We start from the raw sequence: 16,293 nt of genomic DNA, 5'->3' as shown, positions 1-16,293 counted from the left end.
AATGACATGTACTTTTTCCATAAGCAAGAAATTTAATTGCTTAAGGTATCGTTCTTGAATACTTTGTTTTTCTTGAATCTGGTCATGCCTTTATATATGAATGTGCCTGTAACACGTTTCCCCAAAAGAACAACCAAATTCATTTGTAATTTTAAAGAGAACTAATGTAAAATTAGTAAAAGGGAAGATTTTAAAGATCAGGTAATGTTAGACCTTAGAATTAATCTCTGTGGAAAACTAAAACAGCAATAGCAAAACTCGGAAAAGCTGTGTTCTGCTTCCATATACTTGGGTAATCATTTGGCACAATTTGCTTTCCTGACTCCTTGCTTAGTGAGTCTTTCCTTGATCATATTTGGGTTAGAGATAAATAGTGATACTTTAAATTATTGAGTAACTTAGGCTGTGGAGTTAGAATATTTTTGACATTTTCCATCACTGTTTCAGGTACATTTGAAGAATACAGAAATAGAAAATACCAAGCTTGTGTCAGAGGTCCAGACTTTAAAGAATTTAGATGGGAACAAAGAAAACATGATTACTCATTTCAAAGAAGAAATTAGCAGACTACAGTTCTCTTTGGCTGAAAAGGAGAATCTGCAAAGGACCTTCTTGCTTACAACCTCAAGTAAGGTAAGTACTTTTGCAATATGCATTTGAAGATTGTAAAGTATTATCTCTGTTAAATGTATACAGTATGGTTTTTATTTTTACTCTTTACTCCCCTCAGCTTCTGTTTTGGAAAAAGTTCAGACTTATAGAAGAGTTGAAAGAACAGAAAAATGAATACATATATCCTTAAGTATTTTGCCATCTTTATCTCCCCCATTTATATGCCTCCTACAAGCTATTTGAAAGTCAGTTGTAGGCATTGACATTTCATCCTAAATATTTTTGAAAGTCTCTCTTATCAACAGTTATATTCTTCTGTAGATCCATAATACCTAAGAAATGTCACCTAAGAAATTTTATACTGATATGATAATAGTCATACTTGTATATGGGGCTTCCCAGGTGGTGCTAGTGGTAAAGAATCCATCTGCCACTGCAGGAGACACGAGACGTGGGTTTGATCCCTGGGTTGGGAAGATCCCCTAGAGTATAGGAAATGGCAACCCACTCCAGTATTCTTGCCTGGAAAAATTCAGGTCCAGAGTATTTTGGTGGTCCATGGGGTCGCAAAACAATCCATGGGGTCACAAAAGAGTTGGACACTACTGAGCACGTCTGCACACACACAGGCACACAAATGTATGTAGTTTTAGTCCACATTGAAATTTGTCCACTTATATTTTTGTATAACCTTTACAATTTCTTGATCTTGGGTAGTCAGAAATCATAAATTAATGATTATTATTATGTTCTTTTCTGCTTTAATACAGAACAGTGTCCTTATACCTTTTGTCTGTGATGACATTGATAGTTTTGAAGAATTCAGACTTGTCTGAAAGAGAGTCCTATATTCTAGTTTTGTCTATTGTTTCCTCATGACTAGAGTCCAGTTAGATATTTTTGGCAAGAAAAAGATGTTTTGTACATTCTGTTGCAGTTACATCAGAAGTCATATAATACCAATTCCTTTCTTTCTGATGTTAGGTTTAACCTGTTGTTTAAAGTTACATCTGCTTATCTCTCCGTTACGTTGGTGTCTTTCCTTCTTTGTGATTTATTGAATAATCTGTGGGATAATACTTCAAGATCATGTGACCATCCTACTCCGCAATACTCTATGACCAGTGTTTTTTATACTTCAGTGATCCTTACCTGTATCAGTTATTACATTAATGTTTGCAAAGTGGTGATTTAAGAAATTGTCATTCCCTCTATGTTTATTAGTAGGTATTCTTTTATAATGATGTGGTTCCCTTTTGTCCTATTCCTTTTTTTTAAAATCACTATAGACTCCTTGATTATTTTTTGTTCAGTATATTAATACATTATACATCATTATTCTTATTTGTACTCAAGTTGTCCTATAGCTATAGCTTAGCCTTTTCAGACCTACATTTGTATCTTTCTGATATATTCCCCCTAATGCTTTGAATACTTCCTTGTTTTGTGGTTAGAACTTTGTGTTAGGTTTTAGTTTTAGGTTCAGACCTAAATCTGGTATTACCAATTTCTCCAAAGAGCCTGATTTTTTTTTTTACATTCGAGAAAGGTATTTTGAAACCAAGAACTGAATTCTTTTGCTACTTTGTACTTTAATTAGATATTTTAAGTCTTAAATTTATATTGATATCTCCAATTCAAATCCAGTACTTCCTAGGGGTCTTCTTTATCTTCCTCCTTTCCATACTTATGTATACCTTCTCCCAGCTTCCAAAAGTGAAAGTGACTCATTTATGTCCAACTCTTTGCGACCCCATGGACTAGACAGTCCATGGAATTCTCCTGGCCAGAATACTGGAGTGGGTAGCCTTTCCCTTCTCCAGGGGATCTTCCCAACCCGGGGATGGAACCCAGGTCTCTTGCTTTGCAGGCAGATTCTTTTCCAGCTGGGCACAAGGGAAGCCCAAGAATACTGGAGTGGGTAGCCTGTCCCTTCTCCAGGGGATCTTCCCAACCCGGGGATGGAACCCAGGTCTCTTGCTTTGCAGGCAGATTCTTTTCCAGCTGGGCACAAGGGAAGCCCAAGAATACTGGAGTGGGTAGCCTGTCCCTTCTCCAGTGGATCTTTCTGACCTAGGAATCGAACTGCTATCTCCTGCATTACAGGCAGATTCTTTACCAACTGAGCTATCAGGGAAGCCCCTGCAGCTTTCAAATGTTACATTTATTCATGTTGTCTGACCAGCCTCCCTGGTGACTTGGATGATAATCTTCCTGCAATGCAGGAGACCCGGGTTTTGATCTCTGGGTTAGGAAAATCCCCTGAGGAAAGAAATGGCTACTCACTCCATTCTTGCCTGGAGGATCCCATGAACAGAGGATCTGAGGGCTATGCAGTCCATGGACCTGCAAAGAGTCCCGGACACAATTGAGTGACTAACACTAACTTTTTCAACTAGCTGCACACACCATTAGTTTCAGAATTATTATCTCAACACCATTTCCATCAGTATCTCTGCTAAATAAAAACTTAAGATCTTTCCAGATTTTATCTTAAAATATGTTTCACTAAGGACGTAGAGAGTTCAGTTCATTCGCTCAGTCATGTCTGACTCTTTGTGACCCCATGAACAGCAGCACGCCAGGCTTCCCTGTCCATCACCAACTCCCGGAGCTTGCTCAAACTCATGTCCGTCTAGCCGGTGATGCCATCCAACCATCTCATCCTCTGTTGTCACCTTCTCCTCCTGCCTTCAATCTTGCCCAGCATTAGGATCTTTTTCAGTGAGTCAGTTCTTCGTATCAGGTGGAGTTTCGTATCAGTATTGGAGTTTCAGCTTCAGCATTGGTCCTTAAAATGAATTCAGGACTGATTTCCTTTAGGATTGACTGGTTTGATCTTCCTTCAGTCTGAGGGACTCCCAAGAGTCTTCACCAACACCACAGTTCAAAAGCCTCAATTCTTTGGCGCTCAGCTTTCTTTATAGTCCAGCTGTATATTGGCACGGGCTCTGGGTGCAGCAGACTTGAGTCACACAGCATGTGGTGTAAGGATGTGTATACAGAGTACCAGGTTCAAAAGTTACTTGAATTAATTTTTTTAAACATTCATGTATGCATTTGTAATACAGTTCAGTTTTTTGTTTTTATTCTCATAATCTTTTGTTTAATTTTATTTCTTGAATATATAAAATAGTTGTATCATTCAGAAGTCAAAATGAAATGAAAAATTTACTTTTCCTTAAAAACCCTTTCTTGGGGTGGGAGGAAGTTTCAAGAGGGAGGGAACATATGTATACCTGTGACTTATTCATGTTGGCAGAAACCAACATGATGTTGTAATTATCCTCCAATTAAAAATAAATTATAAAAACCCTTTCTTACCGGTTTCCATAGGTAAAACATTTTCATTAGTTTCCAGTATATTCTTTGTTTTTACAAAAATAAACTTGGTGCATGTGTGTGCATGCACATACCCTTCTCTGTCTCCTTTCTTTAAGTGAAAGTCGCTCAGTTGTGTCCGACTCTTTGCAACGCCGTAGACTATACAGTCCATGGAATTCTGCAGGCCAGAATACTGGAGTGGGTAGCCTTTCCCTTCTCCAGGGCATCTTCCCAACCCAGGGATCAAACCCAGGTCTTGCACATTGCAGGTGGATTCTTTACCATCTGAGCCACAAGGGAAGCCCCCTTTCTTTAAAGGGGATACTGTTTATGCTTTTTCACTTTGCTTTTCTTCAATGAACTATATATAGATGGGAAATCATTCCCTATCAGTTAATAGATATCTTCCCATTTAAAAAAAAATGGGTATATAATACTATGTTGTATAAATTTGATTTGATTTACTCATTATAACTGGAATAGTTTTATGTGGTTTTCAGTAGTTTGCCATTGAATACACTCAGATATAGTTAATGTGATACCTAAAACATCAGATATGCATGACATTTAGGATTAATGGTTAAGACCCTAGTTACTTTTCAGGGTATTGAATGTAGCAGATTGCAAATGGAATTGTGAGAAGTATGTTTGCTGGTTAGTTTTTTTTTAATATTTGCTAAGATTTCTGGGAGAAATATCAATAACCTCAGATATGCAGATGACACCACCCTTATGGCAGAAAGTGAAGAGGAACTAAAAAGCCTCTTGATGAAAGTGAAAGAGGAGAATGAAAAAGTTGGCTTAAAGCTCAACATTCAGAAAACTAAGATCATGGCATCTGGTTCCATCACTTCATGGGAAATAGATGGGGAAACAGTGTCAGACTTTATTTTTTTGGGCTCCACAATTCCTGCAGATGGTAATTGCAGCCATGAAATTAGAAGACGCTTACTCCTTGGAAGGAAAGTTATGACCAACCTAGATAGCATATTAAAAAGCAGAGGGGGAAAAAAAAAGCAGAGACATTACTTTGCCAGTAAAGGTCCGTCTAGTCAAGGCTATGGTTTTTCCAGTGGTTATGTATGGATGTGAGAGTTGGACTGTGAAGAAAGCTGAGCGCCGAAGAATTGATGCTTTTGAACTGTGGTGTTGGAGAAGACTCTTGAGAGGCTCTTGGACTGCAAGGAGATCCAACCAGTCCACCCTAGAGGAGATCAGTCCTGGGTGTTCATTGGAAGAATTGATGTTGAAGCTGAAACTCCAATACTTTGGCCACCTCATGCAAAGAGTTGACTCATTGGAAAAGACCCTGATGCTGGGAGGGATTGGGGGCAGGAGGAGAAGGGGACGACAGAGGATGAGATGGCTGGATGGCATCACCGACTCGATGGACATGAGTTTGAGTAAACTCCGGGAGCTGGTGATGAACAGGGAGGCCTGGCGTGCTGCAGTTCATGGGGTCACAGAGTCGGAGACGACTGAGAGACTGAACTGAACTGAAGATGCCACTTAAGCAAGACTTCTGTGAGGAAAAACAAGAGTAAAAATATGTGGAGAAAGTGACTCCTAATTGTTAAAACTTTTTTAAAAGTATAAAAGCAATACCAGATCATGGTTATAAAAGAAATTCAAGTAGTATGTGAGAGTACAAGATAGAGTAACTCTTATTTCCCAGATATATCATTATAGAATTTCTAATTTTCCTAGAAATCTGAATGTTTGTGTAATATTTATACTTTAACAAAAATGTGACTATATATAGTGTTACAAAAACTTTAAAAATTGATAGACTGTCTGGACATCTTGCAGTATGAGTACACATGCAGATTTTCCTCATTCATTAGAACAGCTTAGTGGGGAATTCCCTAGTGGTCCAGTGGTTAGGACTCCACGCTTCTCCACTGGCGGGAACCCAGGTTTAATCCCTGGAACTCAGATCCTACAAGCTGCACGGACCAAAATAAAAAGTACAACAATAGCTTTGTAATTTCTCTCTCTTTTTTTTTTTTTTAACAATTTTCTTAATATTTATTTATTTTGCAGTATCAACTCTTAGCATGCACGACCTTTGTTGCACTATGAGGGCTCTTTCATTGAGGCACAAGGACCTTCTAAGTGGTGCCAGGCTTCAGTGGTAGGCATATGCTGGCTTAATTGCTCCATGGGATGTGGGATCTTAGTTCCCCAAGCAGGGATTGAACCCACTTCCTCTGCGTTGCAAGGCAGATTCTTAACCACTGGACCACCAGGGGAGTCTCTGTAATTTCTCTCTTTATTTTAGCTGTATAGTATGTAATGTTTTTTAGTTGTGTACAATTCTTAGGTATTATAAAAGCATGATGCAGTAAACATTCTTGTACAGGTATCTAGGCACATGAATAAATCTGTGGAATAAATTCCTCAAAGTACAGTTGCCAGTTTGAGTTTTTAAATTTTCATAATTAATTCAAATGCCTTTCCAAAAAATTAATATATCAGCTGTGTATGACATATACTACTACTAGTAATGGCTGCATAGGTTTTCATTTTATGGAGGGTATATCATAGTTTATAACAGAATTTTCATATTGTTAGAGAAGAGGTTTTTTATTTTTAATAATTTTTCATAATATTTTACTTGATCCCTGCAAAACTAATCCTGCCAAACTAAAGCTGTATTTAGGAACTCATGAAAATAAAATTGATCAAAAGCCATGTGTTTTTCAAAGGTGTTGGTGAATGTTTCAAAAATCTGATAAAGGCTGTATCACTTGCAGATAATAATGAGCCCACATATTTGGAGATGTGCCAATTTTCCTAAACCATCCAAATATTACAGTATTAATTGGTTTTCAGTCTTAGTTTGAAAGAGAGGAGGTATGGTATTTGTTTTACCTTCTTGGACTGTTGATGAGTTGAACATTTTTTTTCTATGCAGAATAGCTATTTAAAGAAATTCATACCTTTCTCCAGATTTCTTTTTCTTTTGTTTAAAATATTTTCATTTCTTATTGATTAGAAAATATTTTCAATGCTTTTTCCCCTTTTTGGCATATAGAAACTGATAACATATATTAGCTTTATTAATGTTATACTAGAAAGATTCTCTTCACCTAGCATTACATAAATAATCATACACATTTCCTTCTAAGGAGCTAACAATTTAAAAACAGAAAGGTTGCACTTTTTCTGAGTTTATTTCTAGAATAAGGAGGAATGTTGGAATAAGCTAGATTTATTGAGCTTGTATTGTCTTGTTTATATTACAGAAACTGGCACTTTTAACTTTTCAAAGATACTTTTAGGTTTGGTGAAAGGTGCTAATTATAGGTTAGATCATAGGAAACATTTTTTTAACCAAAATTTTTGGAGTTACAATGAAGTTTTTATAATTACTGTTATTAGTTATTATGAAAAATGAGGGCTAGCAGTTCTAGCTGGAGAGATTCTGAGAGACAGAAGCCTCCATTTGAGTCTCTGTTTAGCCAAGACTGTAAGCATTGGTTATGCTACTTGACTTCTGTACTTCAGTGTCCTGAATTACACATATAGTCATAGTACTGACACCCAATGCACAGGGTTGCTATATGGGGATCTCTAAAACAAAGTCATATCTCAGATTTTTTATAGACTTATATATGGAGAAGAGGGAGGCAGAGGATAAGATGGTTAGGTAGCATCACTGACTTAATGGACATGAATGTGAGCAAACTGGGAGATAGTGAGTAACAGGGAAGTCTGGTGTGCTACAGCCCATAGGCTGCAAAGAGTTGGACCCTACTTACAGCAACTGAACAAACAACAATACTTCATCTTAGTCATGAATAGAGAAGCAATATTTAATTTAAAATTTTAGATCAGTTGAAATAAAAATAAACATCGTTTCTGCTTCTGTTTTTTACTTAAATGGTTTAAATTACAAATACATTTATCTGCCTTTCTTCAGGAAGATACATTTATTTTAAAGGAGCAACTTCGTAAAGCCGAAGAACAGATTCAGGCAACTCGGCAAGAAGTTGTCTTTCTGGCTAAAGAACTTAGTGATGCTGTAAATGTGCGGGATAAAACAATGGCAGATCTGCATACTGCACGCTTGGAAAATGAGAAAGTGAAAAAGCAGTTAACTGATGCATTGGCAGAGCTTAAACTAAGTGCTGTGAATAAAGATCAGGTAAAGCCAGTTAATTTTGAATTTCCATTTTGGTCCAAAACTCATTATAAGCTTATGAAAGAGGATGAGTTATGTTGAAGTAATTGAGGTCAGATTCCTGGTCACAGAATTTTAAATTTCCATTCATTTTGTTTAGTCATTGTAACTTCTTCGGTTGAAATTAATACAAGTTTTTAGAAAATTTTCTGTAAGCAAATTCCTAATGATTAGTAAAAACTGCTCTGATAACAGGTATATATTGCTTTGTTTAGAATTTCTTATTTACTTGCAGCATAAGATGGTACTATGGTTATTTAACAGAGTATTGCTTACTTCTCAGGAGGGAGGTGATTCTTTTCTAGTTCTTTTCTTTAATGAACCTTAGTCCTTGGAATATAAAGCTGAAATTATTAGGCGAGCTAATGTGACTCTGTAGCGAAAACTCCAAAACAACATTAATTGTCAAGAGAGAAAAAATTGAAAATGAGGTTGGATTTACTACCACATTATGAGGTATGAGATTTTTATGTTTCTCTTAGAGAAAAAGTTTGTTTGTTTCTTAGGAAAAGACTGACACACTGGAACATGAACTGAGAAGAGAAGTTGAGGATCTGAAACTTCGTCTTCAGATGGCAGCAGATCATTATAAAGAGAAATTCAAGGAATGCCAAAGGCTCCAAAAACAAATAAACAAACTTTCAGACCAATCGGTAAGTATAATTCATCATAGTAAAATAATTCCTTCATCAATGTTTTTGTTTGAAAATCAGACTTATAATATTATACCTTTTGAATATAATTTCTCTCTGCTTGATGTCACATTATTGGCCCAATATTGTTGTGATACATTTTTTAAAAAATTTGTAATTTTTATTTGTTGGAGAAATAAAATGTTCTCTTGTGACATTTAGTCAGTAAAGGGATGTGTGTAACTTTTGATCTTTGACCTTTAAGACAGCAATAGCTTTGTGGACTTCCAGGATTTATTTATAAGATACATAGTTATTGAAGGAAGGATAGATACGCACCTCATTTAACAGTTGATTGTTAACAATTTTGAATAGGCTAATAGCAATAGTGTCTTCACAAAGAAAATTGGGAGTCAGCAGAAAGTGAATGATGCCTCAATAAACACAGACCCAGCTACGACTGCCTCTACTCTGGATGTAAAGTCACCACCTTCTACAGGTAGAAATCTTTTAGACTTTTTGTATAAAGTGTTCTGCCTTGAAAAATATTTATGCTTGTTTATACTGCCTGTTTCATGTGTAAGAAATTTAGGAAGCTTGTAAAAAATTCTTGTAAGTCAGGGATTGAGGCAAAGGGAAAGTAAAGGTCTAAAAGTCATCCATGTGGTGAATATACAAAATAGGAGTGTGAACTCATGTTTTATCTTTGTGAGCGTGTTCTCAAGTGAAGTGAGCTGGTGTTTTTAAGTGCAAATGCTTATAGTATTTGGTCTGTAGGAAAAGAGCTAAGAATTGAAATTTTAATTTTAGCTAGCTAAAATAGCAAATTTAAAAAATAATTTTTAATTAATATTTCCCTAAATCTGTGGCATTTTGAACCATTTATGACACTTTAATTGTATACTTTTGTGGGGGGAAACTTAAAAATCCCTTTAGTTCTAGTCACATTTCTTTTTTGCTTTATTTTTGTTTTGGCTGCTTTGCGTCATTAGAGTACTTTCCTTATTAGTACACCTGTTGGTGGATAAGTTAAAATTTTTATTAGCTTATTAACTTTTAGAATGGATTAGAGAGACATAGTGAGTACATGAACAACATGAAAATTTAACTCTAGGTTTTTACTTGTCCTAGTGTCTTTCTTTTCACCTTATGTTAAAGATGACACAATAACAAAAATAAATACTAGATTATATAAAAGTATATTTAATTGTGTAATGTTTGGGGCAGTTGATGTTTTAGACTTAGTAAATGTATTGTAAGTTTTGTATACTGTTAAATGTTTGGATTCAACTGCTGTGGAAATAGGATCCTGCCTTTGATTTCTACATGGTTTTAATAGAAGTACCGAGAAAGGTGTTATATTAAGACTTACTGAATAGTATGAAGGATTAGAAAAATGGCTTAAAATCTTTTCTCAAAGAGTGTGGCTTTCCTATATATCTTATGTAATAAATATATAAAGAACAATTTTGTGGCGTTTTAGAACTATTTTTAGCTAGCTAAAAATCATTTTTTTTCTTTTATTGAATGTGAACTTGGTTCTAGCCAAACTACCGTGAAATTCTCATCTAATGTTTATATTGTTCCTTTGTTTACTTAGTGTATAGATGTTTTGGAAGAAATGTCTTAAAATAGATGTTTCTCTCCTTTAGGATTCCATTTATTTCACAGTATATTGACCCTCAAGTCAGGAAGCTAATATACAGAGCAAAGTAATTTTTAGTAATCTTATTTTCTGCCTTGTTACAGCTGAGACAGATTTTGACACTCTAACTAAGGGACAAGTCTCTGAAATGACCAAAGAAATTGCTGACAAAACAGAAAAATACAATAAATGTAAACAACTCTTGCAGGTAAGCTAATTCCCTTGTAAGGAAGAGATTTATCAAATGTAATGGCTTACCTTATCTTTATTGTTTTGATTGGGTATCCCAGAGTTGGTTTCTTTCTCTTGTTTTTTTGGGGGGGTTGCGGGGGGTGGCTCTAGGACACACGGGCTTCAGTAGTTGCAGTGCATAAGCTCTGTAGCTACAGCGCATAGGCTTAGTTGCTCTGAGATCTTCCTGCACCAGGGATCAAACTGGTGTCCCCTGCATTTGCAGGTGGATTCTTTTACCACTGAGCCACCAGGGAAGCTCCCAGAGTTTCTTTACACTTGTATCCTGATGTTTAGTTTCACTTTTGAAGTGGGGGATGTTCTGTGTACCTATTCATGTAGGCATGTGTGTAAAATCATGATCTAGGGAATTCCTTGGTGGTCCAGTGGGTTAGGTCTTGGTGCTTTCACTGCTGTGGGCATGGGTTCGATCTGTGGTTGAGGATCCAAGATCCTGCAAACCTTACATTGTGGGGCGGGGGGGGCAGGAAATATCGTGATTGTTTTCTGTTCCCCTAATGTCCTTCTCTTGATAATGGGCGAAGGATTAATTGCAGTTGGATGTTGTCTGTCTTCTAAGGATACATGAAAAATCTCTGAACTGCATAAAAGGAAAGTACTCTTTTTCCTACATATACTGTAATAATAGCAAAGACTTTCACCACATCCTAAAGTGAGAAGATTTGTAAAGTGGAAAAAGGGAATGTTGACCAAGTGAATGGTTGCCTTTACTATTATTTATTTTGATTCTATTAAACTGTAATAGTAAAACGTTTAAATTTTGCAATTGTCCTAGTAGCATTCACTCTGGAGTATTTAAAGGACAAAGGGAAAATGCTTTTCATTTGTATCTGATTTGGGGAAGGGAGGAAAAGGTGTTTTGTGTAGTATGTGGTTTTCGTTTTTTAAATATTTTTTTCTGTGTTTGTTTCTCTGTACATGTGGAGAGGCGAGGGGTAATTTTTAGAGCCAGGGAGTGCATATATTAGCCCAACGTTACTGTAGTAATTGGGCTTCCCAGGTAGTAGTAGTAAAGAACCCACCTGCCAATGCAGGAGATATAAGAGACGCAGTTCAGTCCATGGGTCAGGAAGATCTCCTGAAGGGGGGAGGACTTGGCAACCCACTCAAGTATTCTTGCCTGGAGAATCCCATGGACAGAGGGTGGGCTACAATCCATAGGGTCAGAAAGAGTCAGAGAGGACTGAAATGACTTAACACACTATAGTAATTAACGTAAAATATTTTATGTTTCAGTCTTAATAATAATTTAATGTAATCCTTTAATAAGACTTTAAGCTGAGCATTTTTGTTGCTTCAGAAGATCCTTTTGTAGAGGATTGATTACCCTTGAGGTCAAAATAGTTGTTTATAAGGGACTAAACTATTTTTCAGTAAGTGAGACAATTTTCAGTAAGTGAGATGAATATTTTAAAAAACCTCATTGTATTATCAAAAGGAAGATAGAATGTTTTTTTCCAGCTAAAAACTTCCTCAGGGTTTTTGTTTTTTTTTTAAACTGTGTTGTAGTACAATTGAAATTCAGTAAATCGCACATATTTAAGGTCTGCAGTTTGTTTAGTTTTGCTGTATTTATAGTGGTGGAGCTATCACAATGTCATGCTAATGAACATTTCCACTACGTTCAAATCTTTTTGTACCCTTTTGCAACTCATCCCTCCCTCTCTCCCCTTTCCTGGGAAACCATTGGCTTGCTTTCTGCCACTGTAGATTAGCCTACCTTTTGTATAGTTTCTGTAAATAGAATCATATGTATGCTCTTCTTTTCCTGCCCCCTTTCAGCACAGTTATTTTAAGATTTATTTATGTATTTGCCTGTTATTGGTAATTCATTCCTTTTTATTATGAAAGTTCATTTTTTTGCCATTTAAAAAATTGTTTTCATCTTATTACTGAGTTGTGTTCTTTATTCCAGATACAAACACTTTGTCTGATGTGTGTGATTTTATCCTAGTCTATGGCTTGCCTTTTTATTTCCTTAATGGTGTTTTTGGAGAAGGAATTGGCAACCCACTCCAATACTCTTGCCTGGAAAATTCATGGATGGAGGAGCCTGGTAGGCTACAGTCCATGGCATTGCAAAGAGTCGGACACCACTGAGTGACTTCACTTTCTTTCTGTAGTTCCTTTTGGAGAAGGAAATGGCAGCCCACTCCAGTGTTCTTGCCTGGAGAATCCCATGGACAGAGGAGCCTGGTGGGCTACAGTCTATGGGGTTGTAAAGAGTCGGACACGACTAAACAACTAACACACACACACAGTGGTGTTTTTAGAAAAAGTTTTAGTTTTGCTGAAGTACAGATTCTTAATTTATTCTTTATGTATTGTTTTAATTTTCTAAGAAAAAATTTACTAACTGAACTTGTAATGATTTTTTTCTTGTCTTCTGTTAAGTTTTGTAGTCTTAGAGTCTTTTAAGTCTGTTAACTATTTTATTTTTGTGAATGGTGAGTTGTGGTATATATAGTAAGGATATTCAGTTGATCCAGCATTATTTGTTGAAAAGACTTTTTTTCTCTATTGAATTGCTCAAAGCATAAAGCATATTGCTTTCTTTATTTTTTAATTAAAAAAATTTTTTAATTGACTGTGCTGTGAGGCTTGTGGGATCTTGGTTCCCTTACCCGGGATCGAACCATGCCCCTTGGAGTGGAAGCACGGAGCCCTAACCACTGGACCACTAGGGAATTTCTAGCATAAAGCGTATTTAAACATTTTTTTCCTTACACAAAACACTCAAAATGAAATTGGCCAAGTTACCTTTTCATCATGTTTTAAAACTCCTTTCCTTTAACATTCTAAGTTGTAGAGAAGAGCAGTGTTTAAGAAATCTACCTAGACATTGTCTTGGTCAGGAAACCCCAATTAATATCTGGAAACAATGGCATTATAAATACGTGATTTTTATTACCTCCTGAGCTTCCCAGGTTGCACTAGTGGTAAAGAGCCTACCTACCAGTGCAGGAGACATAAGAAATGCATGTTCAGTCCCTGGGTTGGCAAGATCCCCTGGAGGAGGGCATGGTAACCCACTCCAATATTCTTGCCTTGGGAATCCCAAGGACAGAGGAGCCTGGCGGGTTACAGTCCAAAAGGTCACAAAGAGTTGGACACAACTGAAGCAACTTTGCATGCATGCTTGCTTACTTTACCTCCTTTGCAAAAGTAATCTATGTTTATTGTGACATATTAGGCATTATGGAAATAAAGAATAACAATGGTGAAGAAATACCATTATGATCCTGATCCTCAGAAATAAGAGCTATTAATAGTTTGGTATATTGAATTCCCTGGCAGTTGACAGGACTCTGACCTTTCACTACTGAGGGGCCAGGTTTCAATCCCTGGTCGGGGAACTAAGATAGTCCCCACAAGCTGTGCAATGCAACCAGAAAAATTATTTTTTTGTTTATCTTTTTCTACGTAGGTATCATATACAACTGTGTTAAACAACTTTTGAAGCAAACATGGAATTATACTGTATATTCCGTTTTGGAACTTGATCTTTTCAATTAACATATCTTGACATTTTTCTTTGTTAATTTGTAGATCCGTTTGTTCTTTTTCAGTAAATACATTCTGTTCCATTGTATGAATATAAAATGATTTATCCAGTCTTCCAATGACAGACATTTTGGTTTTTTCAGTTTTTATACCTTTACAATAGTGTTAGAGTAAACATTCAGCACAAGTATGTTTGTATAGATATTGGCTGTATATGGATTTAAAATCTTTTGGTAATTATACTAATTTCATTTAGGATGAGAGAACAAAGTGCAATAAATATGCTGATGAACTTGCAAAAATGGAGCTGAAATGGAAAGAACAAGTGAAAATTGCTGAAAACATAAAACTAGAACTAGCTGAAGTAGTGGACAATTACAAAGTAAGTTTGATATTTATATAACTTGAAGCATAATACCTGATACTTCTGAAAAGTGCTGCCTATAATTTTGCCAGTCTAAAGTTTTAACATGGGTAATTGAGATATCATTTTCATAATCTAGATAAATATGTACTAGGTAGTTATGCTGAATATAATTCATTAACTGTGAACTGAGAAGGCTTTCATTTTGTGTATTCATATGGACATGACTGAAGCAATTTAATTTAATACTAGCAACATGGCTATTAAAATTATATCTCTAAATCATGCTTAGATTTTAAAATGAAAACTGATCATTTCATAATCCTTATTCAGTTAAAATGGTTTGTGAAATTATTCTAGAGCTTTGGTGTTTTTCTGGGAGTATAATAATACTGATCAGTAATTTAAAAAATTTATGTAAAGGTTTGAGAATTTATAACCAAAATGTGTTACTTCTGATCATTAATGATTATGCAGGCAGATTCTTTACTGTCTGGGCCATCAGGGAAGCCCAAGCAATACACTCTTAGTTCAGTTCAGTTCAGTTGCTCAGTTGTGTCCGACTCTTTGCGACCCCATGAACCGCAGCACACTAGGTCTCCCTGTCCATCACCAACTCCCAGAGTCCACCCAAACCCATGTCCATTGAGTCGGTGATGCCATCCAACCATCTCATCCTCTGTCGTCCCCTTCTCCTCCTGCCCTCCATCTTTCCCAGCATCAGGGTCTTTTCAAATGAGTCAGCTCTTCGCATCAGGTGGCCAAAGTATTGGAGTTTCAGCTTCAGCATCAGTCCTTCCAATGAACACCCAGGACTGATCTCCTTTAGGATGGACTGGTTGGATCTCCTTGCAGTCCAAGGGACTCTCAAGAGTCTTCTCCAACACCACAGTTCAAAAGCATTAATTTTTCAGTGCTCAGCTTCATTTATGGTTCAACTCTCACATCCATACGTGACTACTGGAAAAACCGTAGCTTTGACTATATGGACCTTTGTTGGCTAAGTAATGTCTCTGCTTTTTCATACGCTGTTTAGGTTTGTCATAGCTTTTCTTCCAAAGAGCAAGCGTCTTTTTAATTTAATGGCTTGCAGTCACCATCTGCAGTGATTTTGGAGCCTAAGAAAATAGTCACTGTTGTCATTGTTTTCCCATCCATTTGCCATGAAGTAATGCGGCTGGATGCCATGGTATTAGTTTTCTGAATATTGAGTTTTAAGCCAGCTTTTTCACTCTTCTCTTTCACCTTCATCAAGAGGCTCTTTAGTTCCTCTTCACTTTGTGCCAGTAGGGAGGTATCATCTGCCTATCTGAGGTTACTGATATTTCTCCCGTCAGTCTTGATTCCAGCTTGTGCTTCATCCAGCCTGGTATTTCACATGATGTACTCTGCATTATGTGGGTGATCATATAAATAAGACACAATGCTATGCTTATAGAGTTTATAATCTAGTAGGGAATGCTGGATGCGAAATGGTGATACGATTCTTTCACATTCATGACCTAGGTAATCATCTTTCAAACCCATGCGCAGCTAAATAATTTTTATTTTATGAATAATATTTTATTATAAAAGTCAATGTTCAGATTAAACATCATATTTATGGCTGTACAACTGGTAAAAGTGCTTGATTTGTTTGTTTAGTGCCCTGCCTGTTATTTTGTGCTGTTTAGACACAAACATCCATGAGACAGAGCAAAATGTGATGAAGTTCTACATAAACTACAAGTCTTAAGTATTATAGGGCTGTTTCCAATGGAATATTTAGGAGTTA

At 36.3% G+C, this 16,293-nt stretch overlaps 1 protein-coding gene across 3 annotated transcripts in view; it reads left to right on the top strand.

Moving 5' to 3' along the window:
* The window catches only part of TAX1BP1 (Tax1 binding protein 1), an 80,208-nt gene that overhangs the window by 39,688 nt on the left and 24,227 nt on the right, over nucleotides 1–16,293 (top strand). For all 3 annotated transcript variants that reach the window (XM_043873018.1, XM_043873017.1, XM_043873019.1), the window contains exons 8-13: nucleotides 448–633; nucleotides 7,862–8,086; nucleotides 8,629–8,775; nucleotides 9,130–9,253; nucleotides 10,504–10,607; nucleotides 14,412–14,537. In XM_043873018.1, the coding sequence (XP_043728953.1) occupies nucleotides 448–633; nucleotides 7,862–8,086; nucleotides 8,629–8,775; nucleotides 9,130–9,253; nucleotides 10,504–10,607; nucleotides 14,412–14,537 (912 nt within the window). The remainder of the gene's footprint in view (nucleotides 1–447; nucleotides 634–7,861; nucleotides 8,087–8,628; nucleotides 8,776–9,129; nucleotides 9,254–10,503; nucleotides 10,608–14,411; nucleotides 14,538–16,293) is intronic.

The sequence above is a fragment of the Cervus elaphus genome, chromosome 18 (assembly GCF_910594005.1).
Source record: "Cervus elaphus chromosome 18, mCerEla1.1, whole genome shotgun sequence".
NCBI classification, from domain to species: domain Eukaryota; kingdom Metazoa; phylum Chordata; class Mammalia; order Artiodactyla; family Cervidae; genus Cervus; species Cervus elaphus.
This window is presented reverse-complemented; position numbering and strand designations above follow the sequence as displayed.